The 23,445-nt window shown below is 41.6% G+C and overlaps 1 protein-coding gene and 1 pseudogene across 1 annotated transcript; both read right to left on the bottom strand.

Annotated features, from left to right (window-relative positions):
* Positions 1-938: 938 nt before the first annotated feature.
* On the bottom strand, positions 939-11,728 carry CSTA (cystatin A). The gene is made up of 3 exons (XM_019967704.2): positions 11,517-11,728; positions 2,553-2,654; positions 939-1,188 (listed from the first exon to the last, which is right to left on the bottom strand). Exons 1-3 carry the CDS (start codon positions 11,580-11,582, stop codon positions 1,060-1,062), a joined length of 297 nt encoding a protein of 98 aa, XP_019823263.1. The 5' UTR covers positions 11,583-11,728; the 3' UTR covers positions 939-1,059.
* A 1,075-nt stretch (positions 11,729-12,803) lies between these two features.
* LOC109562555 (SRA stem-loop-interacting RNA-binding protein, mitochondrial pseudogene) lies at positions 12,804-13,142 on the bottom strand (annotated as a pseudogene).
* Between the last annotated feature and the right edge of the window lie 10,303 nt (positions 13,143-23,445).

Below are 23,445 nucleotides of genomic sequence, written 5' to 3'. Positions count from 1 at the left end.
GAGTGAACTCCGGGAGATGGTGATGGACAGAGAGGCCTGGCGTGCTGCAATTCATGGGGTCGCAAAGAGTCGGGCACGACTGAGTGACTGAACTGAACTGAAGGTACCTTATATCCAGAATATGCATAAACTCCTAAAACTCAATAATAAAAAGACACATAGACCAATTTAAAAATAGACAAATGATCTGAATAGACATTTCTCCAAGGAAGGTATACAAGTGAATAATAAACTCAAGAAAAGATGCTTGTCATCATGGAAATGCAAGTAAAAACCATGATAAGAAATCATTTCACACCCAGTAGGAAGAACAGACTCAAAAAGTCAGCTAAACAAATGTTAATGAGGATGTTGGAAAAGTCCAAACTCTCACACACTGCTTTTGGGAGGGTAAAATAAGGCAGCTGCTTTGGAAAGCAGTTCGTAAGTTCTTTGAATGTCACTCTTTGAACACAGAGTTGTCTTGAACCAGTAATTTTACTCTTACGTATATACCCAAGAGAAGTAAAAACATTTGTATACAGAAAAGCATGTAGACACATGTTTGTTGCTGTCTCAGTTGCTGAGTTGTGTCTGACTTTTAGGTCTGTCATAGCTTTTCTTTAAGGAACAAGCATCTTTTAATTTCATGGCTGTAGTCACCGTCTGTAGTGATTTTGGAGGCCAATAAAAGATAAAATCTGTCACTGTTTCCATCTTTTTCCTCATCTGGAGAAGGGAACGGCAAACCACTTCAGTATTCTTGCCTTGAGAACCCCATGATTAGTTGCATTGCTGCTGCTGCTGCTGTTGCTAAGTCGCTTCAGTTGCATTAGGCCTCAGTAATTTTTCTAAGATTTCCAGTTGATATCAGTTTGCATGGAATTTCTTATATCTCAAGATATAAATTGATTTTGAGAAAGAAAAGGTAATTATTATTAAACAAAATAGACGAGAACTAGTTGAAGAGATTAATTTATTGGAAAAGGAATGCTTCTTTGTTGATAGCTACATTTATTCTTAGCAGGAGTCATTAATCAGGTGCCAGAGGAAAGAATCGACCACTTTAGGAACACTCTGCTAGAAGCCAGCCAGCTCATCATCCTTGGTTTTGTCAACTTGGTAGCCAGTAAGTATCAAAGAATGACTTTGTTGAGGAAGGCTTTTGAATACTTTAATGTGAATATAACGATTATCACCTGTTTGTATCTGGAAGTTGAAAAAGAAAAAGGAGATTGATTTATTTGTGTGGATCCATATCAAATGAAAAATCTACAAACCCGTAAAGACTTCGCTGCAATAAATTCTTTGGAATAGCATTCCTGGACCACCATTTTTACACCCTTGGTTCCATGGACAGAGGAGCCTGGCAGGCTACATTCATGGGGTCGCAAAGAGTCAGACAAAACTGAGTGACTAACACTTACATAAACCTACACTTTATTTTATGAGAGAAAGGGCAGGCTAAAGACATGGCAAGAGGCACAGGTCATGTGCACAAACGAAATCCAGAGTTACGTTTTATTTTCAAGGATGCACAGATCAAGAAAACAGGTGGCAGCCTTTTCTGTGATTCTATGTTCTGACTCCCAAATTGGGATACTTTGTCACATAGTTTGAGAAAGAAGAAAATCAGAATTGCCCTAGGAAATTTGGGATGTGTTGTTCCCATATCTATACTAGAACTTGCTTTATAAATGCCCAGAGGTAAAACTGAGCAGGGCCCAGGGATGGAGAGTCTAGTTTTCCTTCTAAAATAAAGGAATCTTCCTGGGAAATCATTTGTATGAAGACTGACATGGTAGTTTGGGCATGAATCTGGGACCTAGAAAACTATGATAAGAATTTCCACTTCTGTTTTTGGTTTGGACAATGAAAGTTCTAAAATATTTATTTATTTGGCTGCCCTGGGTCTTAGTTGCAGTAGGAAGGATCTTCGATCTTCATTGTGACATGCAGGTTTTTCAGTTGTGGCTCACAAACTGTTAGTTGTGGCAGATGGGATCTAGTTCCCTGACCAGGGCTCGAACCTGCGCCCCCTGCATTGGGAGCACAGAGTCTTAGTCACCGGACCATCAGGAAGTCCCCATGTATTTAAATTATATTAATCAAAATGCTTATTTAAAGGGCAAAAGTGGTTTAAATTATTTTCTCAGCTACTGATTCAAACCATTCCATAAATCCATTCAGTTCTGGCACATAGAATCACAAAGCTTTGAGACAGAAAGAGCTTCAAGATAGCATCTGGTCCAGCCCCACATCCTGAAGATCCCATGTGAAGAAGCCATGGTTATGAGCTAAACACACTCTGAATTCTGAATCTTTTTCTTTACATCTTCTGGAAATTAAGAATCAGTAGAAGAAAGCCTTCTAATTTCACAAGAAAAAGATGATATAAATATACCATCATCTGCCAAGTTTGAGAGTTACCACTTGGGAAGTATCATGCTAGGTAGGTGTCCTGATTTAGGACAAGGAGAAGGAACAAATGATAAAGTAAGGGTGACAGGAAACATCACATAAAATGAAAGATACAATATCTTTTAGTGCAAAAGTGAATGTTGAAGTCTAACCTTAATGTAGTAATTTATTCCAGCAACCACTTGAGTTTTATATTCTATAGCTGTAAATTCTTCATATGTCTCATTTGTTTTTTCTTCAAGCTGTGGTTTAACCTTTAGAAAAGAGTATGAAATAGAAGTCATATTTTTATGGCAAGACAAGAGAAATTTAAACAACAAAAAATCTTCTCTGCCCGTTGGCCTCCCTTTTCCTGGCCCACACTGTGCATTGTGTGTCTGCATTATGCATTGCCCAAACCACCGCAATAGCAGGAATACCTGCTCAACCATAAAGAGCAACATTCTCTTAGCATCAACAAGACAACTCCTTCAAAGATAACATTCCTCCTTGATCTTGTAAGGTGTCACATGACATACCATATTGCTGCTTAGATCTGGATTAAATAAACTGTCAACTAAACATCATTTGATGCACAGCCCTTGGTCTCAAAAAACTTATATACCTGTGCCTTGACTTCTAATAGGTGGAACATTAGATGAACTTTCTGAGATGCTCTTCCTGGGTTATAATCCTCAAATTCAGCTCAAATAAAATTTCCATTTTTTTCTTAAATCAGCTGATCAATTTTTTGTCAACAAGAGGGAACAAATTACCAAAGCTGTATTGAACTCCATGTATGTGATTTACAAATTTGTTAAAAATGTGTTTACAAATAGTTGAATACATCTTTGATTAATAAAAGTGGGACACCAGTAATTCCTACTAAGTACAAAATGTTTTTATCTTGAAATAATTTCAGGGACTTTCCTCGTGGTCCAGTAGTTAAGACCTTGGCTTCCAGTGAAGGGGATACAGGTTTGATCCCTGGTTGGGGAACTAAGAACCCACATGCTTTATGATCAAAAAACCAAAACGTAAAACAGAAACAGTGTTGTAACGAACTCAATAAAGACTTCAACAAAAATTGTCCACATTAAAAAAATATCTTAAAAAAAAATTTCAGACTCAAATTTGCAAAAATAGTATAGCATATCTCAAGGTCCTTAGTTTAATCACATCTGCAAGTCCCTTTGCCATGGAAAGTTTCAGGGATTAGAGTGTGGCCATCTTTGAACGCCATCCTTCTGTCTACCAGAAGGGGATACAAGCTTAGATGCCAGCATTCCTGAACCAAGCATGAAAAGGCAGCTAAAGAATCTCAAATGGAATATGTAAGATTTTACTAAGTCCATCAGTTTTCAGTACAGGGTACCCCGATACTGAATTCCTGCTCTCAGCTGGGCATGATACAGTAGTGCCCACGATGGTTTCTCTGACTGTTTCTGCTAAGAGTAGAGTTCTGATCTTCTGTCTGTGTGGAGGACAAGAAACAGCTTGTCTTTCAGGGTGGAGAATAGTGAGAGGGAAGGACCTAGGCACAGTGGAACTGCTTCTCAGCCTTCCATCAGTTCTCGGGGTTTAGCTGCATGCCTCACTCTTGTCTTCCCGTTTCTGGTGTTGCTAGTGCTTGAGCCATTTTGGAGTTCTGCACCATGAATCTGCTTGCTTCTGGCTCAGACATTCCCCTATGTAGCTTAGGCTGTCTAGATGACTCAGGTCATTTTACATTGTTCGTGTTTTCCATCTTTCAAAGTTTTGTTGAAAAAAAAATCCACTAAATATTGTTGATATCTCTGAGGTGTTTGCCTGCCTCTCATTGTCTTCTTATTTGTGGATATGACTTTCCCCTCCAACCCTTTCTTATCACTTAGAGGGAAAGGAAACAAGTGTGTGTGTTTGATATACCTTGTTTATTGGGAAGTTGCCTCCCTGCCCATAACTGAACATTTTATGTGCATATATGGCTTCAATCAGGCCTCCATTGCATCTAGGGTTCTCCCAAGACCATCTGGTCCTTCCTTCAGTGGGCAAATGTTTTGAATCCTTTTCTATTGATGCCTCAGTTTGGATACCAGAACTGTTTTCAAAGACCTAGATATCTGGGGAGTTCCCTGGCAGTGCAGTGGTTAGGACTTGGTGTTCTCATGGCTAGGGCCTGGTTTCAGTCCCTGGTCGGGCAATGAGAGCCTGCAAGCTGCATGGCACAGCCAAAAAAAGACCTAGACATTTGCAAATTCTTTGAGCTCTCAGACCTTTTTTGAAGGGCAAACACTCCATGGACCACCAGCCATTTCTACTGTATAGATGGAAAATCTCCAGAATAGATGGGGAAAATGTGATTGTTTTTGGGGGATGGAAAGTGAGGTTGCAAAGCAGAGAAAGGAAGAAAACAAATAGTGAAGAAAAAAGAGAGAGAGAAATGGGAAGAGATAGGGCACAGGAGAGAGAAGAGAAAAGTGGCCAAGTGTGCAGAGAGAATGAGCTAGGGAAGAGTTCAGTGTCTTATTGCTTCCCCCATCCTCACACTTTGGAGCCAATACTGGGTAACTGTTACGTTAGGAGCTGAGTTGGGAAGGGTTAATCTTGACACTAAACCCTGAATTATCTATTTAAGCTTCACTTTGCGGGTGAGAAACCTGAGACTGTGAGAGAACATGACAGCTAAAGGCTGAAAAATACCTTGAATAGTGAGTATCTGATTTATCTTTTTTTGAACCCTGTATCAGACATTTTTATTTCTTATTGTCCCAGAAACACATCCAAATCTGTAATTTGGGTCTTTCCATCGTATCTATAGGAAAAGGCAATGGCACCCCACTCCAGTACTCTGGCCTGGAAAATCCCATGGATGGAGGAGCCTGGTGGGCTGCAGTTCATGGGGTCGCTAAGAGTCAGACATGACTGAGCGACTTCACTTTCACTTTTCACTTTCATGCATTGGAGAAGGAAATGGCAACCCACTCCAGTGCTGTTGCCTGGAGAATCCTAGGGACGGGTGAGCCTGGTGGGCTGCCGTCTATGGGGTCTCACAGAGTTGGAGACGACTGAAGTGACTTAGCAGCAGCAGCAGCACCCTGACTGCAGGTTCACTGTACTTACAACCTGTAGCCCTGCTCCTTCTTACCAGCAAAACAGATTTGTATTGCTCTATTGTTGGATGCTATGAACCTGAGTGATGGGATATCAGGTGAGGAGGAGGAAAAAGGCAGAGTAGAAAGGAACTGATCATGAAACCTAAAGTTTCAGAAGGCAGGTTGGTGTTGAAAGTCTCAGGTTCCTTGCCTGTGAAGTGAAGCTTAAATAGATAATTCAGGGTTTAGTGTCAAGATTAACTCTTCCCAACTCAGCTCCTAACGTGACAGGTACCCAGTATTGGCTCCAAAGCGTGAGATTGGGAGGGGGGGTGGGTGCTAGGAGAGTGAAGACCAGTGGGGAGTGGTGATCCAATGTGGTGGTAAATAGACAGACCTTAAGCTGTGAATAGTTGCCCCTTACTTTCTTCAATCTGCTATGCATGGTGGTGGTTGAGGTGCTGAAGGGAACAGTATAGGCTGGGGTCCAAACCAGGGGAAGGATGCTATCAGGGAGGAGCAGCTGATAAAGTACAGTCACCCCAGAGCTGTTCAAGCTTTTCTTGTTGCTGCAGAGGATGAATCCTGGTGAGCTGTTAATTCTCTGGGATATGAGGATTTCAGCCTTGCTGCACCAAAGATGCAGGCGTTTCTCCTACCTTCTCCAACCTGTAATCATCCTGCAGAAACACACTTGGGCTATGCATAATTTAGGAAAAATGAATAGAAAGATTATGGTGGCAGCATGGATAGGCCATTTTGGGGATGTTTTAGAGAGTAACAAAGGAGAGTTTGGGTAGCAGCATGAAAGTACAGTGGTTTGGTGAAAGGTGACTTGTGGACATTTGTCGCCTATGTTTTGAGGGCTGGAGAAGTATGGGGCAAGGCAACCAGCATACAAGAAATAATGGCACCTGCCTTAAGAAAGGAGGACAAAGTCTTAGACTAGAGAGAGGCACGCTGTCAGCAAGGAAAAGTAAATCAGAGCGTTCTCACACCAGATGGCTGCAATCTTCTAAGAGAAAGGACTGAAATGCCATCTGGTCAGGCCATGGGGATTGGGAGGACTGAGAACCTGAGGAGAGAGGAGGTCCTGTTCCACTGCTGTGGGGTTTCTAGAAAAGAACCCACAGGATGTGACCGGAAGGCTAGCTGGCAGCCCCAGGGCCCTGCAGCTGTTGTTAACTGGTGTGAATTTGTAGATTTGAAAAGGGGGAGTTTTCTGTGATTCTACATCTTCCTTGAGCAAAGTTCTCTGAAGCTGGAGTGGAAGCTGAGGAGGAAGTGGTGGCAGTGGGAGTGACCTCTGATTGAGGACTGGAATGCCAGAGCTCACGGGGTCATGGAAATCAGGGTGGAGGAGGGGAGGAAACCACCCACGATGGGGTCCAGCTGGGTGAGCCATCGAGTGGGCTGAGGCATGCGCTGATGCAGATGGAAGGGTCAGTGCCTGAAGGGCTCTGGTGTGGCTGAACCGCAGCTTCTCTGTACGTGGGGGCAATGGAAGAGCTGATTGATGAGGAGGCTGTGGTCAGAGAGGAGAACACACATTTGTGAGTGAGTAAGAGCCACAGCATGCTAAGCTCCCGGGTGTGTCCATAATGGTGTGCAGATGGGGTGTTTGTCTGTTGTTTTTGTTGCAGGTTTTGTGTGGTGTCCTGGCAGACAAAAGTTATGATCTGTGGGTATGCCAGGAATGGTATTCAGCAGCCAGGTTTGACCTAGGGGTGTGTGTGCACATGTGTATGTTTTGTGTGTATGCATCTGCCCATGTGTAATAATAGCTCTTATTTCTAAAAATGAAAATTATTGCTATAACATTTCTTTCCTGTATATAAACATACTCAGAATTCTCACCCAGTGATTTTTCACATATAACATAAGGTAATGGATCAGCCAGAATGATCCAGAGGCTCTAGCCAGTGGGCCTTCATTTGATCCTTAATTACATATATTAAGTATTAAGTATTTACATACTAAGTAATTAATCACACATGTTAATAATTTACATCTTAAGTAATTAATTACATATATTAAATACACATATTCAGGGATGGGGCCATGTTCGAGTCTTTGTTTCCTTGTGTGTATCCCTTTTCTCCAATTTATTTTACAAATTTCCCTGAGGGTAGGACCAGGTTAATATCCCTTCTCTTCCTATAGCAATTCACTCAGTACTGTGTATATAATTGATTTTCTCTTTTTTTAAATTTTAATTTTGGCCACACAATGCAACTTGTGGGATCTTAGTTACCCGACCAGAGATTGAACTCAAACCCTCAGCAGTGGGAATGCTGAGTCCTAACCACTGGACCACCAGGGAGTTCTCAAATCAATGTTTTCTGAATGCAGAAACCAGGGTTGTTTTCCCTCATAATAGCTTGTCTCCCCAGATAGGAAAGAAGATAGAAGAGAGGTAGAATATTGACGGAGGGGCTTTATTCCTCTGTACTCTGGAGAAGGAAATGGCAACTCACTCCAGTACTCTTGCCCAGAAAATTCCATGGATGGGGGAGCCTGGTAGGCTACAGTCCATGGGGTCACAAAGAGTCAGACACGACTGAGTGACTTCACTTTCTTTCTTTCTATAGTTCCTTTTGGAGAAGGAAATGGCAACCCAGTCCAGTGTTCTTGCCTGGAGAATCCCATGGACAGAGGAGCCGGGTGGGGCTACAGTCTATAGGGTTGCAAAGAGTCAGACACGACTAAGCAACTAACACACTCTGGACCCAAGTACCATTAACAGCCTTCAATACCTGATACGACCCATTACCATCCAATCTCTCTTATCTTCAGAACAGAGAAAGTCCTTTCTTCTGCCTTCAAAAATGTTCAAGACTTCTCAACCCCAAGCCCTTTGTTTGGCTTTCTTCTCTTTCTGATTCAAGCTCTCTCTTTCATTCTGATGTCAAATTCCTTGAACCTGTGGTCATCATTTTTCTTTGATGCTTTCCCCTTTATGTGTGATGACCTCCCTCTCCCCTCTTTGCCTCCCCAATGGGTGCTTCCTTCAGCTCAAATTCCACTGAGAAGCTCTCTGATAAAAACAGAGAAAGCTGATAAACTTCATTTCCTCCAAGTATATCTAATTTTAATAGGTGAATTTTTAAACTAGAAACACATTAAAACATCAAAGGAATAAGACTTCAAGGTAAATGACAGGAAAGTGGAGGTCTTCCCTGGGACCCCATCAAATCCCATTAAGTATGTGATTACCTACACATACCCATTTTCCTGGCCCAGCCCAGGAACCTAAATAATTCTATAATCTTGGAGAAGGTGTTGATTAAATTTCTTCACCTAAAAACTGGTTGGAGTAATATCTGCCTCTTGGGGTTTTTTTGTGGGGGGAATGAATGATATAATTGAAGTGCCTTCTAAACTCTAAAATGTTTTCTAAGCTGACTATCCCTCAGTCTTCCAGCCCTTAAATGGGAATTGTCGCCTGAGGCTATTTCCTGTAAGCCAGGGAAAGTGAAAGTGAAGTTGCTCAGTCCTGCCAGACTCTTTGCGACCCCATGGATAGTAGCCTGCACCAAGCTCCTCCATCCATGGGATTTTCAAAGCAAGAGTACTGCAGTGGGTTGCCATTTCCTTCTCCAGGGAATCTTCCCAACCCAGGGATCAAACCCAGGTCTCTCACATTGTAGACAGATGCTTTACCACCTGAGCCACCGGGGAAGTCTGTGAGCCAGGGAAGACAAGTGATAATTGGGAGTTTAGTACTGGAGGAACAGAGCTGCCATGCAGGGATTATTCACTTGAAAGTAAGAACGTTTGACCAGTAATCTCTAAAGTTTTTCCTGGTTCCAAACCTATGATTATGAAAAAGCACTTAACTGGAAAATGTTTTATATTATGCTCTAGATTTTTTGACTTCCCTAAATGGGTTGTAAACTTCCTGAGGGCAGGGGCTGTATCTTATAGTCCTTATGGATCTTCTATAACTTTTAACACAATGCTGGACACCTAAGAGATATTCAAGAAATGATTCATTGATATTCATTTCTCCTATTGATTTAAAAGGGAGGCTGGCTGCTTGCACAGAGAAGGCAAGTTTGCAACATTGTCTCCTCCCAGTGTATTCCCCCCACTCCACAAGCTTCATCATGTCTCTGCCATAAATCTGGAGATAGGCTAGCTTCTTGATTAGATGGTTATTAACCTCTTTGAATCTCAGTTTCATCATCTGAAAAACTGATGTGATGTCTTCCCTCCTTGCCCCAGGGATTATAAAAATCATTTAATGAGAGGCTGAATGAGGACAAGGCTATCAAAACTGCAAAACATCTTTCTGGGCTGATGTAGCTACTCAATAACTAACTCTTATTCTACCTCTCTGACAGAGTTGAAGCCCAAGGTGAGCAGGAAGAAACACATTTTCAACTTAATTTATATATTTAAGGTGTGGCTTACTGATAGATATTATTAATAATGCAAGGCCTTCTTATAAGTTGTTACTTAAAAAAATTATACTTGCAAACCAAGATAGGCTTTATAAAAATAATTATAATTTTCTGCACCTTCTATCTTTCTTTTCTTTTTTTTCCCTATATTTCAAATATCTGTTATTCCCAACCCCCTTACAGCTCTGGTCCCTGAAGAGTCTCAGGAATTTTCCCAGGACAGTAATGATCTCAAGCAAAAATCGGAAGTAAACAATTGTGATGCCTCACTTATCCACGTTCATTTCCAAGTCATTTCTTTTTTCACCTGTGCTTCGCTGCATTCAGGATCTTAGTTCTCTGACGAGGGATCAAACCCATGACCCCTGCATTGGAAGCATGGAGTCTTAACCACTGGACCACCAGGGAATTCCCTCCAAGTCTTTTTTATGAGTTGCAAGGCAAGTGGTGTTATTTTTACTTCACAGAAGAAATTGAGAGTCTTTTGCTGCCCTCTGATTTTTGCTGCCCATCTCCTGTCAATTTCTCAGAATACCCTGTATCTCTAGTCCTGCAGGCAAGTGAGGTCATGGACCACAGTCTGGGCATCACCAGAGCTGATTAGAAATGCAGAACCCCAGGCCTACCCTAGATCTACTGAGTCAGAATCTGATCTTTTAACGAGACTTCCAGGTGATCCATGTGCCCATTGAAGTTTAAGAACACTGAAAATATAGGGATTCCAGTGAAGACATTCATGACTTAATATTATCTTCTTCAAGAAAGGATATGTGAGAAGGTATTTACTATTTTAAAAGTACAGTTGAAAGGAAAATACTTAGCCCCACAGAATTCCAAGCAAAAGAGACCGGCTCTGTGCTCCAACATAGAGAATCCCATCTCTTCCATTTACACATAAAGCTAATCTTTACCAGTGTCATAGAATGAAAGGGCAGGAAGGAATGACATAGGAAATAGGGCAATAATTAATAAATCTAAAATAGTAATTTATATATTTTTTATTTTCATAAAAATGCAATATAATTTTTATTTGATAGGTGATAACAAATCAGACAACACTTAGAAAAATATATTAACCTGCTAAACACATTGAGTTCTATTTTCACCATAATTAATTTTGAAATCACCATAGACTATGTCACTTCTCTATTAGTGTAATCTCCCAAATACTAAAACATTGTCCATTGAGACAAATTTGTAGGAAGTTTGTAAGTGGATCATTTTTATGATTTATTCTACATTTAACTCATAAAATTTTTTTTCCTATAGTGCATTTAAAGTTTAGTTCGTCGATAGTTAACAGCCTCAGACTTTAATTACATGTTGGCTACCCTTGGTGAGGAAAGACAAATTTCATCAGAAGCTGAATTAGTAATCCTAGAATCATACATTGTAAGAGCTTTAGAGATGATCCCATAAAGACTCTTCTTTTACAAATGGGGAACCTGAGCCTCAGAGAAGGGATGTGACTTGCTCAAGATTACTCTCAGGATTATCAGAGATTTCATCTGAAAAAATTTTCAGTTGGAAGGAAGTCCAAACAAAACCACTCATTTCCCCACCTTCCAGTTTTCCTGTTCACCGACACATTTAGCCCAGGGCCAACCTAGGAACCAAGATTTGGGATCAAACCTTTCCTTGGGCTGCATTCACTCACCATGTTAGCAATCTCCTGGATTTCTGGAGTGGCAGGTTTGGCTTCAGTTAAACCTCCAGGGATCATTTTGGCTAACTGTGTCTTTTCTGGGCAGGATGCTGGCGCTGAAGTGATCAGGTAAGGGTGGAGATTCTGGTTTTTAAAGAGGCTGTTGTTCACAAGCTCCGCCTATAGAATGTTTTGTTTTCCTCAGAGAGTAAAAAGCACAGGGAAAATGAATATGCCTTGAAGTAAGACTTCTTGCTTCCTCTGTGGAAAACGCTAAGAGGACTTGGGAAGAACGAGGGGCCAGGGAGGAATGAATGGGTGTGTACAGGTGTTGTGTTGGAACAAGAGTCAAACTTTGTGTTCTCATGGTTTCATCCTGTTGCCTCTGAAGTATGAAATCCAAAACCACAACCAGACTTTCCCAGTGCTTAAAACCTCTAACAAAACTTTATTTTTTCAAGGAATACTTTTCCATAATGTCAAGGCCGATTGTTTAAAATGGACTTAACTTTATTAAAAAAAAAAAAGTAAAAGATCTATCTTGAGAACCTTGGCTGGATATTTGTATTTTACTTGTTTTTACATTTCTAGAACTGCTTAAAATACAGAAAAACACAAAGTATAAAACAACAAACACCTTTATTCCTATCATCCAGAATTAAAACTTTTAACATTCGGTCATATTGCTTCCCATCTGTTTTTTTTTTTTTTTTTTGGTAGCTGTTTTCAAGAAATAAACTATCACAATTTGCCACTCCCTTATCCCCAGTCTTGCCCTCTGCACAGGTAAACTACATTTTGAGTTTGGTATCCTTCTAGCCCATTTAAAAAATACTTTTATTTAGTGTGTTTTTAAAAATCTGCTTAAATTTTGTACTGGACGTATGCTCTGTATTATCCCTTTTTGCTATTCAATATGTATTTTTAGTCATTCCATGTTGATACAGGTGATTCTTACCTGATCTTCCCAGGAGTCAGCCATGTGGAAAGCAGCATATCCTCTGTTCTCTTTCTAGAGCTTATGCTCTGTTGCTCTTAGATTCCCTCTTGATTCTCAACAATTGCTTTTAGAAGCAGAAACTTCCTCAAAGCACAGGTTGCTCTTGTCCTACGATTTGTCCTAGTTGTTTTTAAGGTAAAATGAATGCTTCTTATTGACAGGGGAAGAGTCACATAAGGAAGTGCAGAAAAACACAGCAATTAATATCTCTGTGCTAACTGTTTAATTAATTAAACAGAGTTAATTAAATGCATATTTATTTAAGTTTTATTTACCTTGTTTAATAGGCAGTGATGGTCTCAAAAATCTTTCTCTTCATCAGATGTTTGATCCCTTTGTAAATCTTTGGGTTTTTGAGCTTGAACATGGAGCTTTACTCCATCAGTAACATGATTTTCCTGTAGTAGTGTGGTGTGAAGCTCTTCTTCTGAAGAAAATTGAATCCAATCCATACCTCTGTGAAAACCAATCTCGTTGTCAAAAGGTACAGTGCAATTTCCCACGTGGCCAACTTGTACAAAGTGCCCTCTCAGCTCACTCAAGTGGTCCAGGGAATTTATCTGACAAATGCAATGGACCAGCTGATGTTCAATGTTTGTTGGCAGCTCCATAGCTCCCCTCACTGCCCAGGACACCATCTTTAGGTTAATATACATTTATTTTTAAGTACCTTTAAGATAGTATTATTGGATTGGGGGATATCAATTATTCAGGCTATTTTTACAGAACTTGACATACTCATAAGTTTTGTATTTCTTGTCTTCCACAGGAATTATCTTTTATGGGAGATTTCCCTTGATGGGGGCTGGGTTTTGGGTGGTTGTCTCTACTAGGCCACAGTGGGCATATAGTCCCCAGACAAGGTCTTATTTTATTCTAGGCTTAGGACTCTTAACTCATGAAGATATTGAGAATTTGGGCTTATCTCCGGCTTTTGGTATAGGCCTGGGACTCTGGACTTCCTCAGCTAACTCTGCTTCCACCCACGGTTGGGGTGAATGTGTGGATACATCACTTAGTCTACATCCTATCATTTCCACTCCTAGCTATTGACCTAAAAGGAGTGAAAACATATGCCCACACAAGACTTGTGTACAAATGTTCACAGCTGCATTATTCATAATAGTTCAAAACTGAAATGACTCAAATGTTCATCAACTGGTGAATAGATTTAAGAAACTGTAGAGATTATCCAGCCTCACGGTCTCATGAGACACTTGCTTTGTCTCCCTGCTTCAATTTCCAACCAGTAAAACATCTGTAACTGAACAAGGCTTCTTTTTCCCAGCACAATAGGATGCCAGAGAGTCCCAGACATCTGTACATCTAAAAGTGGGTGGACTGAAGTAGATAGAGGAGGTAGGGCTGAGGGGACAGTGGGAGCAGTGTGTGCCATCCCAGACTCCTGGCTGCAAAGGGCTGGGCCCATCGCCCCAGAAAAGCCAGGAGGAGCAGGGGAGGGGGCCACAGGTCTGTGGCCTCCCGACTCCGGCAGTGCTTACAGCCACAGAGAGCTGGGCGGCAGCAGCAGTGGGGCCTCTAATCCTGTCCCTCCAGCCATGGAGGTGCCTGCAAGTCCAGATCCCTGCCTGCAGCTGTGGCACCCCTGAACATCAACCCCCAGAGTGCCTGTGACCCTGGCTCCCCCCACCCCATGTCCCACTGCAGTGGTGAAGCCTACAACCCAGGAAACCCCAGACAAGGTTGAGGCACCAGCCATCCTGGAGCCCCAGTGGCTTCTCTTGTTGCAGAGCACAGGCTCTAGGGGGCTCAAGGCTTCAGTAGTTGCAGCTCACAGGCTTTAGAGCACAGTCTCAGTATTTGTGCACACGGGCTTGTACATCCCCGTGGCATATGTGATCTTCCCGGACCAGGGATTGAACTCATGTCCCCTGCATTGGCAGGCAGATCCTTAACCACTGGTCCACCAGGGAAGTCCTTAACATTTTTCCTTAGGAAAGAATATGCAAACAGGAGAAGCCACTGCAATGAGAAGCCTGTGTACCACAACTAGAGAGTACCCCCACTCCCCACAACTAGAGGAAGCCTTTGCACAGCAATGAAGACCCAGCACAGCCAAAAACTAAATTAATTAATTAAAAATATTTTTTCCAGCTCCTTCTTAAGGTATAACTGGCAAATAAAATTGTAAGATATTTAAAGCATTCATTGTGATGATTTTGTATATGTGTACCTTGTGTAAGGATGGCAGCATGGAGTTAATTAATACATCATACAATACAGAGTTCTCAACAACAGTCCAATATTGCTCATGGATGCTCATGCCCAGTCATCTCGTAACTGACGGTCTACACCCTTCCACCAGCCTCTCCTTGTTTCCTGTGTTCCCAGCTTCTGGCAACCACATTCCATTCTCTGTTCCTATGAGTTCAATTTTTTCCCCTTACATCCCACATACAGGTGATATCATGTTGTATTTGTCTTTCTCTGTTTGACTTTATTTCATTTAGTAAAATGGTTTTTACATTCATCCATGGTATCACAAATGGCAGAATTTCCTTCTTTTTAAAGGTTGAATAATGTTCCATTATATATATCTTAATCTATATCATCTATCTCATATTATCTATCTATATTATCTCTCATAGATATATATATCTATAATATATTATAGATAATATATGATCTTTATTCATCTGTGGGTGAACACTTAGATTGTGACAGTACCATGGTTGCTGTGAATAATGCTGCAATAAATATGGGAGTATGGTTGTCTCGTCGAGACAGTGATTTCATTTCCTTTGACTATACACCCTGAAGTGGACTTCTGTATGTATACATAATGCTGTAATCAACATGGGGATGTAGGTATCCTTTCAACACAGTGATTTTATTTTCTTCAGAAAAGCCCAGAAGTGGAATTGCTGGATCATATGAATTGGAATTCAAGAATAAATCTCTTAGCAACCTGAAGCTTTTCTCACTTCAAAAGGGTTGCAGCATGTCATCTTCTCCTCCTTCTCTGCAGGACAAAGGAACTGATTTCACCAACCACAAAGGCTTTTCAGAACTCTAAACAATGTAGAAAAGCTTGTCTGACCCTTGCTTAAGTAGCCTGATTTCTGAGTTGCACTGTGTTATTGCCCTTTGAGGGGACAGGGAAGGGAACTCTAGGGGTTTACACACCCTGAATATCCGTCAATTGACCTGGCAGTATTGGAGTCGGCTCCGTCAGTTGTTATGACTAACGATAAAAGCCAGGGTGGGGTAATATTATGCAATCAGTGTTATTGCACCTCTCCCTAGGGAGGAAATTCTGTCCTGCCTGACGCACTTGGATCATAGGTGTCTTCCAGCATGGCTTTCCGTCGCTTTACACCTTGTAAAAAATGGCACATACATAAACTTAAGGCTGTGCTCTCAAAGGTTTCTTGATAAATGTTAATTTGTGAGTTTGACTCTGCATGGATTAGTGTTGCGGGTTCAGCTTAGTAGTGACCCTAACACGTAATCTGGGGACCCCTACACCAGAATCCCCTGGGATGCTTGTTCAATGCAGATTCTGAACTCTTTCCCACATTTATTAAATTACACTCTCTAGAGTGAGCCTTAGAATCTGCATTTTAAGAAAGATCCCCAGACAAGACTTGTGAGCTTTAAATTTAGAGACCTAGCAAATAACAGTGTTAGTATGCTTGGTTTACAGGTGTGGTAGGGGGTGAAAAGGTGGAAATCTGGATGGCCAGTCCAGATAAAACAAATGAAAACAGCCCAAGGCAAGAACTAAGGCAGATGATCATGTGTTGTTCAAATTGAATTAGTTGCAAGTTGATTCCGGGTTTCATGTAGTAGCACATTCAGCTGAGGGCATGTTTTGAGCCAGTCCTTAAAAGTGTTTGTTCTTAGACTTCCCGGTGGTTCAGTGGTTAAGAATCTGCCTGCCATTGCAGTGGACATTGGTTTGATCTCTGGTCCAAGAAGATTCCACATGCCACAGGGCAACTAAGCCCATGCGCCCACAACTGCTGATCCTGTGCTCCTAAAGCCTGCGAGCCACAACTACTGAAGCCCTTGAGCCCTAGAGCCTGTGCTAGGCAACAGCAGAAGCCACCGCAATGAGCAGCCTGTGCACAGCAACTAGAGAGTAGTTCCTGCTCACCGCAAATAAAGCAAGCCCGGACGCAGCAATGAAGACCCAGTGCAGACAAAAATAAAATAAATAAATAAAATTATTACAAAATGAGAAAAAAGCGTTTGTCCTAGCTCAAAGGCCATGGCCCCAATCCTAGCTGAGGATTCCATGACTGGGCAGGTAGAGCTATTTAATCAATAGAGGACAGAAGTTGGCCATAGCCCCACCACAGTGTTAATCAAAAGACAAACAATATTTCTCTGCTATCTGTAGAATCCCTTTGCCTTCTATGTCATTTCCATTTTAACCTTCCTAGTATTCCTTTTCTCCTGCACTGAGCCAACCACCTAGGAAAGAAGGTAAGGCAGGGTTAAACATTAAATCTTCTCTTATTTTGCATTCAATGTTATTTAGAAATACTGTATTTTTATAGAGCACTTTCTAATGACTGAAACAGCATTAAAGAGAATGAATGAGGTTTTGCCATAATATTACTGAAGTCTTGGAAACCTCTAACTTAAAGGCTCATTGCACAGAAACCCAGGGGCAATATTGCTAGGAATTACTCAAATACACTGGCAGTTTATGACTTTACAAGGTCTTTCAAATTCACCCTTCACGATACCTGATTTCACAGGAATGACTCTGTTAAAACTGTCACCACCCCCTTACTGGATTATTGCTGATGCTTCCTGGCTGGGTCTTATCCTTCTAGTTCCTCCTGAAAATCAAACTCTTTCTCATTCACTTTAAAAAATGTTGCTCCATAACTTGGGAATTTCCTGTCATCTATCAGTATTAGTTGCCCAGTTACATCCGACTCTTTGCAATCCCATGGACAGTAGCCTGCCAGGCTCCCCTGTCCATGGCATTCTCCAGGCAAGAATATACTGGAGTGGGTAGTCATTTCCTTCTCCAAGGGATCTTCCTGACTTAGGTATTGAACCCAGGGCTCTCACATTGCAGACAGATTCTTTACCATCCAAGCCACCAGGAAAGCCCATCTACCAGGGAAGTTATCTATCAAATCCAGTCTAAATTCTTAAAATTACACTCAAATACTCAAGGTCCTTCTTGAGCCAGCCTCCTCCTTCAGAACTCCCCTCCAGGTGAGTCCTGGTGTCTCTCACTCCTCTTTCTCATCCTCACTTTTGCCTTCATGTTCTTGCTCATACAATGCCCCTTCGCATGGGTATTAATCTTCTTTTTCATAAATTTACATTCAGTACTGCTTTTAAAAGGCTTCCCAGGTGGCGTTAGTGGTAAAGAACCTGCCTGTCAATGCAGGAGACATAAGAGATGAGGGTTCGATCCTTGGGTCAGGAAGATCTCCTGGAGGAGGGCATGGCTAACCCATTCCAGTATTCTTGCCTGGAGAATCCCATGGATGGAGGAGCCTGGTGGGCTACAGTCCATAGGTCACAAAGATTCGGATGCAACTGAAGCAACTTAGCATGCACACACTGTTTTCAAAAACCACACCATCCAGAGCTTTCTGGTTCCCCTTAGGTTTGGGTTGGCACTATATATTCCTGTTATTTCAGGTATTAACACATATTTTGTTTATATTCTCCACAATCTGATTGCAATCTCTTCTATGACAAACACTGTTTTGGCTGCTACCCACTGTATTTCCTAGGTTATCAAACACAGCATCTGCCCAGCAAACATGTGAGAAAATTCATAGGTCTCCCGATTTCCTTTTGGGAGAAGGGGTCAACCATCCAACACAGACATCTGAAGTCCTTGAACATCATTGACCGAACATGTCTTGGTCAAGTTTTCCATTTTTTAGTTGAAATTGCAGCTCACTTTGAGTTCACAGTGCTTGTTAAGCATAGGACTGGGACTAGACTTAACTACCAGTTTATGTGTGTTAGTAGCTCAGTTGTGTTTGACTCTGCAACCCCATGGACTGTAGCATGCCAGGCTCCTCTGTCCATGAAATTCTCCAGGCAAGAATACTGGAGTGGGTTGTCATTTCCTTTTCCAGGGGGTCTTCCTGACCCAGGGATCAAACCCAGGTCTCCTGGGAAGCCCTTAACTACTAGTTTAAATAATTTTAAAAACCCTAAAGAAAGAGAAAATCCAGTCAATCACTTTGCCAGCAGGCTGTAACACCTTCTGGTGTCTGTCTGTTTATTTGTATCTCCCTAATGATAACACCCTGCTTATTTAACTTATATGCAGAGTACATCATGAGAAACGCTGAGCTGGAAGAAGCACAGGTTGGAATCAAGATTGCCGGGAGAAATATCAATAACCTCAGATATGCAGATGACACCACCCTTATGGCAGAAAGTGAAGAACTAAAGAGCCTCTTGATGAAAGAGAAAGAGGAGAGTGAAAAAGTTGGCTTAAAGCTCAACATTCAGAAAATGAAGATGGTGGCATCTGGTCCCATCACTTCATGGGAAATAGATGGGGAAACAGTGGAAACAGTGTCAGACTTTAATTTTGGGCTCCAAAATCACTGCAAATGGTCATTGCAGCCATAAAATTGAAAGACGCTTACTCCTTGGAAGAAAAGTTATGATCAACCTAGATAGCATATTCAAAAGCAGAGATATTACTTTGCCAACAAAGGTCCGTCTAGTCAAGGCTATGGTTTTTCCAGTGGTCGTGTATGGATGTGAGAGTTGGACTGTGAAGAAAGCTGAGTGCTGAAGAATTGATGCTTTTGACGGTGGTGTTGGAGAAGACTCTTGAGAGTCCCTTGGACCGCAAGGAGATCCAACCAGTCCATCCTAAAGGAGACCAGTCCTGAGTGTTCATTGGAAGGACTGATGTTGAGGCTGAAACTCCAATACTTTGGCAACCTCATGCGAAGAGTTGACTCATTGGAAAAGACCCTGATGCTGGGAAGGATTGAGGGAAGGAGAAGGGGACAACAGAGGATGAAATGGCTGGATGGCATCACCGACTCAAGGGACATGAGTTTGGGTGAACTCCGGGAGTTGGTGATGGACAGGGAGGCCTGGCGTGCTGCGATTCATGGGGTCGCAAAGACTCGGACACGACTGAGCGACTGAACTGAACTGAACAATAACACATAGTTTCACATGTACAAGAATGGTAAGGGTCACATTCTTCTTTTCTTGTTTTCCTTTTCTTCTCATCATATGGATAAGCTAGGCTTATACTTTCTGGATAAGCTGAAGATATTTTCTGTGTTTTCATACAGAAAATGGTTGGACTCTAGAGAGATTGACAACTTAATGGCAAGAAAACCAGGGCACCCCTGACAACGAAGGGTAGCCAGAGCCTTGGCAATATCTGTCTTGAGCTGCAACTGAGGATGAGCCAGGAAGCAGGTCAGAACTGAAAAACCTGTGGAACAACTGAAGCATGTTTAGAAATGGCAAATAGAACCCTTGTTTGGCCTTGGTTGTCATTCCTTACATATCTGCGTTTAAATATAATTCATACAACCCTAACCACAGCCTTCAATTTTCCATCTTGAATTGATTCTCTATTCCATCCTGCAATATTCTAAAAAGGATTCCAATCAGCCAGGCCAAGTCCTTACAACATATCAATGAGATAAACGTGTACCATTTGTAACTGAGAAGCCAGGGAATAGAGGAGGGAAGAAAAATAAGGGCAAGAAGAAAAAACAATTGAATCAAAAGTGAGGTGATTACACTAAAAGTTGGCATCTCTAAGGGAGGATTAGTTGCTAGGGACAAAACACAAAATCATATTGTTTCCTTAATTAAAACCCTTTGATAGCATTCCATTGTCCTTAGAACACAGTTGTCACAAGCCCTTTCTGATCTGGCTCCTGTTAAATTCTCGAGTGCCTTCCCTGTTGCCTCTCTGCTCGTGTTGAAAGCCTTTTCCTGTGATTCCATTTGGCTGGCTGATACCTCTTTATCCTTCAGGCCTTTTTTGGGCCAAAGTGTGTCCTCCAAAATTCATGCGAGGTCCTAGTCCCTAGTGCCTCAGAATGCAACTGTATTTGGGGAGAGCATCCTTAAAGAGGTAATTAAGTTAAAGTGAGGTAATTAGGGTGGTCCTTAATCCAATATGACTGGTGTCCTTATGTATGTGGCTAGTCACTCAGTTGTGTGTGACTCTTTGTGACCCCACAGACTGGACAGGCTCCTCTGTCCATGGGGATTCTCCAGGCAAGAATACTGGAGTGGGTTGCCATGCCCTCCTCCAGCCGACCTCCCCAACCCAGGGATCGAACCCAGGTCTCCTGCATTGTAGGTGGATTCTTTACCATCTGAGCCACCAGGGAAGCCCACCATCCCTGATAGAGGAGGACTGGTCTTCTGTCAAGGGTATAGGAGTAGCTGTGCTCCCCTGCTAGAACTTCCAAACAAGCTCTCAAGTTGTCCTTATAAGAAGAGGAAATTAGGATTCAAACATACAGAGGGAAGACCATGTGAAGAAAAATAAGGTGGACATCTACAAGCTAAGGAGAGAAAACGCATTTCTGCTGTTAAGCCATCTTATCTGTAGTCCTGCGTGTGGCAGCGCTGGAAAACTAACACAAGACCTAAGCCCTTGGGACGTAACCTCCTCTAACTTCTCCCCCCACCAACTTCCCCTCCCCTCCCCAGCTTCTTCTCTCCCTACTGCCGACTGTATACTCCTATGGTACATTATGATTGTAACTTCTCCATCAGAACTCTTAGCACAGTGTATTGGAATTGCTGGTTTTGCTTTTGGCAGATTGTTGGCTTTGCTTTTGTTTTTTGGTCTGTGCTTCTAGCTAAACCATAAGCTTCATAAGCAGGGACCTGTCTCTTGTTCACCAGATCATCCCCAGTGCCTAGCATAGCGTCTTACACATTCCAGGCATTCAATAAATAGTTGAATGAATGAATTGAGGATGGTTAAAATCCTACAAGTTAAACTAACTTAATTAAAAGTCACTTAGACCTAGAGGTGATATGTGTGTATGCTCAGTTGTATCCAACTCTTTGTGACCCCATGGACTGTAGCCCACTAGGCTCCTCTGTCCATGTGATTTCCCAGGCAAGAATACTGGAGTGGGTTGCCATTTCCTTCTCCAGGGGATCTTCCTAATCCAGGGACTGAACCCACTTCTCTTTGTGTCTCCTACATTGGCAGGGAGATTCTTTACCACTGTGCTACCTGGGAAGCTCAGGGACTCAGAATGTAATTTTGAGGCTTTCTCTGAAGATTCAGTGTCAGAGATCAGTTAAAGGAACATTAGCCAGTTCTTACACAAGTCGTAGAAATCATCCCCCTCCACCACTCTGGTTACGCAGCAACCCTGAAACCAAGCAGAAGACATCAGAGGATGGCATCACTGATTGACAGAAACTACCCAAATGGAGCTAATAAATGATTCAGCTAGAAAAAAAAAAAGGTGCTTATAGGTGAAGTCAGGCCCAGATTTGGCAAAACAGGTTCTTATCCTCCACATCCATCATTCTTCACCAGACATGTCTCAGCCCAGCACCACTCCTCCTTGGGAACATCACTGCTCATCCTCTGCTCTGCAAGCCTGAGCAAGAGGGTGAGGCTGTCTGACAGCCCGACCAGAGCTCTGAGGGTAGAGTCAGGAGCTAGGAAGTCCAGAACAAGTAGTCAGACTGGATTTTTACCCAACAAGCTCTTGATGACTCACTTAACCTGTGAACCAGGACATACATAACCTGTATGACATATTTTGATTACTTCCTGGTTCTGCAGTCAGTTGTGAAGAGACAGGACAATTTCCTCTTTGGATCAGTAATTACTGTACATATGGTTTGCCCTGGGTTGGAAAGATCCCCTGGAGAAGGGAAAGGCTACCCACTCCAGTATTCTGGCTTAGAGAATTCCATGGACTAAGTTCATGGAGTCTCAAAGAGTCGGACACAATTAAGCGACTTTCACTTTGCCAACTTTGCCAGCTATGGTTTGCAAAATATTTTTCTTAAGCACAGTAATATATGAAAATTTAAAAAATAACCAGGAGCTTGTTTTCCATGGGACAGCCAAGAAATTTAATTAGTACAAGATTTCTTTGGTGAGAAAGGAAGCCCAAACAGGGCTGAGATGATCTCAGGAGATGTTTCTTTTCTTTCTTATTCTTGTTAAAGATCTTTGTTATTTTTTAAAATCTTTTTATTGAGGTATAGCATATGCTTGGTGCACAAATCATAAGCTCAATAAATGTTTTCAGTTTTTTGAGTAACATTATTTATCTGGTTAGGAAAACAACATATGTGAGTTGTAGAAATATTTTAAAATGTGGAAAGAAAATAATTATTGTTAATAATACCATTCACAGTCCCAGAACACAGATCCCTTTTAACTTTCCAGCCTTTTTCCTTAAATAGAGCCTTAAATGGGCTCTATTTAAGTGCGTACTTTACAAAATTGTGATTGTACAGTTCATATTGCCTTTATTATTTTGGTGACTATTTTTCTATATTATCACATATTCTTCTACAACTTGAGATTTAATAGCTTCATAGAATTTTATCATGTGATTCCTCTATTTAAACAATTCTCCATTATTGAGCATTTAGGTCATTTCCATTTTCTGCCTATATAATTAATGCTGCATAAACATTGTTCAGTATAAACTTCTGCCCATGTATGTTTATTGACTAGAGGATGCTAGCATTTCAGTTTCTTTAGTGAAGATGATCAGATGCCCTGATTTCTTGGGTTGGGTTTAGTTTATACTTTTAAGTCCCAGGATGCTTGGTATTAGGGAAATACAGGGCCAAAGTAGAGAGGATATTCAATTGAGAAAAATGGCATTGGAAGTAGAAAGTAAACTTGCAAACTTATTTCAGTAAATGGGATAATGAGAGATACAAAACTTGTGCAAGCAAGGCATGTAAGAGCCTATGTAAATACTTAAAAATAAAACA

The sequence above is a fragment of the Bos indicus genome, chromosome 1, assembly GCF_029378745.1.
Source record: "Bos indicus isolate NIAB-ARS_2022 breed Sahiwal x Tharparkar chromosome 1, NIAB-ARS_B.indTharparkar_mat_pri_1.0, whole genome shotgun sequence".
Taxonomy (NCBI): domain Eukaryota; kingdom Metazoa; phylum Chordata; class Mammalia; order Artiodactyla; family Bovidae; genus Bos; species Bos indicus.
Note: the sequence above shows the minus strand (reverse complement) of the source record. Positions and strands in the feature narration are given on the sequence as shown.